The 6,259-nt window shown below is 53.1% G+C and overlaps 1 protein-coding gene across 1 annotated transcript; it reads left to right on the forward strand.

Moving 5' to 3' along the window:
• Positions 1–2,643: 2,643 nt before the first annotated feature.
• Positions 2,644–5,470, forward strand: LOC137620915 (uncharacterized). Its single transcript, XM_068351360.1, has 2 exons — positions 2,644–2,703; positions 5,081–5,470. The coding sequence occupies exons 1-2, from the start codon at positions 2,644–2,646 to the stop codon at positions 5,468–5,470; spliced, it is 450 nt and encodes a 149-aa protein (XP_068207461.1).
• The last annotated feature ends 789 nt before the right edge of the window (positions 5,471–6,259 follow it).

Genomic DNA, 6,259 nt, shown 5'->3' on the forward strand with positions numbered 1-6,259 from the left:
AGCAGGGAGGCACTTTTTCGCAGCAGCTATCCCATCTTGCAGTAGAGATTCTGAGGTGGACCGAAGTCCACTCGATAACACTATCAGCTCGCTTCATTCCTGGCAAGAGGAATGTGCTCGCCGACACTCTGAGCAGGGCCTCGCAGATAGTGAGTACCGAGTGGTCTTTGGATCCTCAGATAGCCAACAAAGTCCTGACTTTGTGGGGTTCCCATCCGTGGACCTGTTCGCGACAGCGTTGAATTTCAAGCTGCCTCTGTACTGCTCCCCAGTCCCGGACCCCAAGGCACTCTGGCTAGATGCTTTCCAGCAACGGTGGGACAACATCGACGTGTACGCCTTCCCACCGTTCTGTCTGATGAGAAGGGTGCTCAACAGGACCAGACTATCGGTCAACTGTTCGATGACACTGATAGCTCCGCTAGGGCATCACGCGGAATGGTTCCCGGACCTTCGGCAGTTCCTGACGGAGCTCCCGAGGGAACTTCCTCCACGACACTAGATTCTCAGACAACCCCACTCCGACGTCCCTCACAAGGCCGTGGCCTCGCTTCGGCTTCACGCCTGGAGACTATCTAGCGTCTCCTCACAGAGAGAGGCTTTTCGCAACAGGTTGCGGAGAGAATGTCTCGGCACCTGCGAAGGTCCTCTGAGGGAGTCTACCAGGCGAAGTGGAGAGTCTTTTGTGTTTGGTGTCGTGGGAGGGGTATCTCTCCACTCGATGCCACTATTCCAGCAATAGCGGACTTCCTCGTTTATCTGCTGGAGGAAATGTACCTTTCTGTCTCGGCAGTGAAAGGCTATCGCTCAGCCTTAAGCTTGGCCTTCAGGCTGAAAGGCGTGGATATTTCTTCCTCGCTAGAACTCTCTCTACTCATACGTAGCTATGAGCTTACCTGCCCCCAGTTGGAAGTGAGACCTCCTCCTTGGAACGTGGTTCAGGTCCTCAGGGCTCTTAAGAGACCTCCCTACGAACCATTACGCCAGGCCTCCGATCGCCACCTGTCTTGGAAGACTGCTTTCCTGCTCGCTTTGGCTTCGGCCAAGCGGGTTAGTAAACTTCATGGTCTCTCGTACGACATCGCCCATTCAAGGGGATGGGGGGAGGTAACGTTCAGGTTCGTCCCTGAGTTTGTAGCCAAGACTCAGAATCCTGGAGTGCTGGATCCTCGGTTCGACTCTTTCAGGATCGCGAGTCTCCGCTCTGTAACAAGCGACCCAGACCAGCTGCTACTATGTCCAGTAAGGTGTCTGAGGCACTACTCGATGAGAACGGCTGCAGTCCGTCCTCAAGTGCGAGCATTGTTTGTGAGCACAGGCAGGACGAAGAGGAGGGTCACCAGGAACACCATATCAGCTTGGATTCGAAAAGTTATCCACCATGCCTTGAATCCAGACCCTCCTCCGTCACGTCGCCCGAGGGCACACGATGTCAGGGGTGTTGCTACGTCCCTGGCCTTCAAGAGAAACTTCTCTGTGAAGCAGGTACTTCAAGCTGGGGTCTGGAAGCGTCAGACGACCTTTACAGCCCACTACCTGCAAGACGTGACCCACAGGAGCCTTGATACGTTTTCTATCGGCCCTGTGGTGGCTGCACAACAGCTGGTCTAACCTCGGGCTCCTTTATGGACAAGTAGCAATGGGTTGAGGGCGTTGTTACCCGGTTTTAGTCTGCGTGTATTAAAGAGTATGTCTGACCCTTACTTCTTTCTTCATTCTCCCCTCTCTTGGGGAAGCAGCATCCTGGTCCTCGCATAGCTGACCTCGACCTCTGCAGGTAACCCATGCTTCCTTGTGCTCCTAGTATTAAGCTTAATACTGTTGCGTCCCCCATACCTTGACGAGGTGGTATTGGGAACGTCCTATCCTAGATTCCTATCTAAAGGTCTCAAGGTCAACTTCATAGGACGAGTCACACCTTCCTCCACACACAACTTATGTAGGCCACTCGTTCCTAGCGTAGCAAGGAACTTGTGAGGTGCAGGGGCTCCTTCTCTCAAGTGCTGCTCACTGAGGGATTGAGTCCCCGGGCAAAGCCGAAGTCAGTAAGGCTGGTGACTTTCCACCCTTCCTAAGGGGTAAGTCACCCAATGTAAATAGCGTGGTTTGTATTTCGGTTACGGAACAAATGACAAATTCGAAGATAATTTGTATTTTTCCTAACCATACAAACCTTAGCTATTTACACATATTTGCCCGCCATCCCTGGCCCCCAAGTCAAGTCCTACCTCTAAGTGAAGTGAAGCAAATCACCGGTGTGTGGGGGGGGGAGGGGTAGCAAGCTACCCTTCCCCTACCCCCCCGCTAACTAGCGCGGGGGTAATTAACCCTCGTTAAAAACTATTGGCTCGTCATTTCAGCTACGCTAAAAGGTAAACCCAATGTAAATAGCTAAGGTTTGTATGGTTAGGAAAAATACAAATTATCTTCGAATTTGTCTTTTAATGGGAAAATAAAATGATGTGATTTTATAAGAGAACGGTTACTAAAACTTGGAATTCTTGGGTCAAACGTAATACTGTATGTACATGTCGGTATTACATAAAAGAAATGGTATAGCTGTACTGGATCAAGTAAAATACTTGAATAAACCGGGTGAAGTAGAATACTTGAAAGTGGCGGGTAAAATGACGTAGGGGGAAAATGGGGAGGGGTTATAAGAGAAGAAGTAATCATATTGGTGGTGGCGGAGTTTATGAGCAGGTAGGAGTTTATGCGTAGAAGATAAAAAACTAATATGTACAAATGAACAAACGAGACCGACTACAACCGACTTGTAGAATGTCAACAAATAAATGAAAAATATACCGATAGTATATAGATAATAGATATAGATAATTAGCGTTTGTTCCGTAACCGAAATACAAACCACGCTATTTACATTGGGGTTTACTTTCGGCGTAGCTGAAATTGAAGAGCCATTAGATTTTAACGAGGGTTTACTACCCCGCGCTAGTTAGCAGGGGTAGGGGGAGGGGTAGCTTGCTACCCCTCCCCCCCTCACACACCGGTGAAATGTCTCACTTCTTTTTTGGCTCGGACGATGGACAGACGTGCCTGTCTTCATCCTCGCTTGGCAGCCATTATTTGTTTTGTCTTTACTTAATCACTTACTTTTCTTATACTCAATATATATGTAAACATTTTTTCTTGTTTATGTATATATTTGAGTATAGAAATCAGTAAGTTTCCTTTTCAGAGTTCGTGCTTGTGTGTGTAGTGTATGATATCTTTGTGGAGCCCTCGGCAGTTAGGCCACCACGGTGTATTTTCATGGGTCGCGATCGAGTTTGACTACGGTCTCTCTCTCTCTCTTGAGGTCGTTCACCCTTTACTACGTTTTACCTTTACTACGTCTGAGTAGCTTCCTTCCCGTGTGGTTGGGGTTGCTACGCCGTACATTTTGTTTCAATTAGTTTATGAATCTAATTGTATTTGTTGACTTTTCAGTTTTTGTAGAACGATTCCTTTCGGGGTTTTCGTTCTTCATTTAGTGAACATTCATATTTAAATTACATAATTACATAATTTCATAGTTATAATTGTTATAATTCTGTGTTTGTTACAACTCTCCTTCCGTGAGTGTAAGTGGTTTTGAGGGCAAGTGCCTGTTGTGTAATTCTTGTTTGTTCCGTAACCGAAATACAAACCACGCTATTTACATTGGGTTTACTTTTCGGCGTAGCTGAAATGACGAGCCAATAGTTTTTAACGAGGGTTAACTACCCCCGCGCTAGTTAGCGGGGGTAGGGGAAGGGGTAGCTTGCTACCCCTCCCCCCCATACACCGGTGATTTGCTTCACTTCACTTTTGGCTCCGGCGATGAACAGACGTGTCTGTCCATCGTCCTCGTTGACAGCCTTAATTTTTTTTTTCTTTTTTTTCCAGTTTGTGTGTGTGCGTTTGAAGTTGGCCTCACCCTTAGTTGTTCACCATGCGCAAGTGCCCTGGTATTGCCGGTCACCCTTGCGGTACATTCATGTCTGCGGTGGACACGGATCCTCACACCCTTTGCCCGCAGTGTCGAGGCCGACGGTGTGACAGAGAGAATACTTGTAGTGAGTGCAGGGAGTGGTCTGCCTCCCAGTGGGAGAAGTTTGGCCGCCGGTGTGAGAAGAAGTCCAAGAGAGACCGTTCTCCTTCTGGGGTTGCCTTGAAGGAGGAAGGCTCTCGGGACTCTTCTTCCGCCGCCCAAACCTCCTCCGAAGCTCCCCCTCGTTCGGCTACTAAGGAGAGACCGCCGAGTGGGAGGGCAGGCCCTAGTTCTGTTTCCCGACCTTGGGTTGGGGGAGAGGGCGTCGCCTCCCATAGCGGGGCGGCTCCCCCTCCTCCTCCAGGGGAGGTTGTTGCTAATGACTCCTTGTCTCATGATGATCTTTTTCAGATTTGGGCTTCCTTGGGGCTTAAGGGCCTGCCCTCCAGGGAAGTCCTGATTGACCTTGTCCTGTTTGGGGCCCCTGTTTAGCAGTCGCCGGTGATAGCAGAGGTAGATCCTCTGTCTATCGTCGACGTCGTGGTGGCAGAGGCTTCCGACGGGTCTGGTCAATCCTCTGCGGTTCCTGTTGTGGATGATGGTGCTGAAGGCTCTCCTCCCCCTTCCGTACAAACTTCGAAGGGGGAAGAGAGTCCTGCGGGCTCTTCTGCTGCCAAGCCTCCCTCTCGGGGGAGTGCTTTGACTGAGACTCCCCTTCGGAGGACTGATGGTCCTGACGATCTACCTCGTGGCCGCATTCTCCGTAAGGCTCACCGTCCGCTGCGCCATAAGGGCCTCCCGTCTCCCTATAAGGGTGCTAAGAGGCGCATTTTTTAATCTTCTCCTTCCTTCGAGGGGGACTCTCCTCGCCGTAAGCAGCCTGCAGCTCCAGATTCCTTAGACCTCTCTGGGGATTGGTCTCCTACGCCTTCCAGACCTTCAACTTCTGGTGCAGACGTCCAGCAGCCTGACCTCGTCAGCCGACGGGCAACGGTCCCTTCGGGGCAAAGGGTTGCTTCCCACGGTGTGGGTTCTTCCCTTGCGCGTCAGGGTTCCCCTGCGCGCCCTCCTGCAGTGTTAGCGCACAGGCGCTCCCTTGCTCGTCAGCGTTCTCCTGATCGCCAGCGTTCTCCTGATCGCCAGCGTTCTCCTGTTTGCCAGTGCTCTCCTGATAATCGTCGTCCCTCTTCTCGCCAGCGCTCTTCTGAGGACATCGTTCATCCTGTTGTTCCTGTTGACCGCCCAGTGCGCCATCGTTCCCCTGAGCACCCTAGATCTCATGCCCGTCAGAGCGCACCTGCGCTCCCAGTTCCTGACTCGCGCCCTGTGCGCCCACGCTTGCCTGCGTTACCTAGAACTTCGGTTCAGGTTGTGGAAAAGGACTCTTCTCCTCGCCCTCGCGATCCTGCTCGTCAGCCTGTTCCAGCGCAGCAACTCTCGCGGTCTCCTGCGCGTACTTCCAAAGTGCCTGTACGCCCACGCGCCTCCTGTTCCTGAGCCCGTTCGTGAGCGTTCGCCTTTGCGCACTGCGCCGACAGCGCCCTCACAGGATTCCACGCGTCGCCCTCCTGCTCGCCAGCGATCACAGACGCATCAACATTTGCCTGCTCGTCAGTGATCTGCGCGTCAACAGTCCCCAGCGAGTCAGCGGTCACCTGAACATCGGCGATCTCCAGACCGCCCGCGTGACCTATCGCCTGCGCGCAAGCGCTCTCCGCCGCGCCGTCGCCCAGGGGATCTGGAGAGACATGGGTCGCCTTCTGTCAGCTCGCCCACGCGTGGTCGTTCGCCTACGCGGTCTACGTGCTATCGCTCGCCAACGCGCCATCGCTCGCCTATGCGCCAGCGTTCACCAACGCGCCACCGATCGCCTGCTCGCCATCGCTCTCCCATGCGCTACAGGTCTCCTGGTCAACATCGTCAGCGGTCATCGGAGCGATCTCGTTCGCCAACGCGCTAACGCGTTCCCACGCCAACGCGCCAACGTGCTCGCTCGCCAGCTCGCCCACGCGCTCGTGCGCCCTCGCGCCCACTCGCCCGCGCGACCGCTCGCCTGCGCGCGATCGCTCCCGCGCGCGATCGCTCCCGCGCTCGTTTGTCTCCGCACGATTACGAGCTCGCGCCTCAACATCCTCGCGATTCCGTAGTTTCGCCTACTCGCGAACGTCAGCGCGACCCCTGTTCGCGTCGGGTTGCGCAGCCCGCGACAGCAGCAGGGACGCGTGTCGCCAGACCGCAATCAGGATCGCCTCCGCCTAAGCGCAGAACTCTTGTTCAGGATAGGGA

This window comes from Palaemon carinicauda, chromosome 27, assembly GCF_036898095.1.
Source record: "Palaemon carinicauda isolate YSFRI2023 chromosome 27, ASM3689809v2, whole genome shotgun sequence".
NCBI lineage: Eukaryota > Metazoa > Arthropoda > Malacostraca > Decapoda > Palaemonidae > Palaemon > Palaemon carinicauda.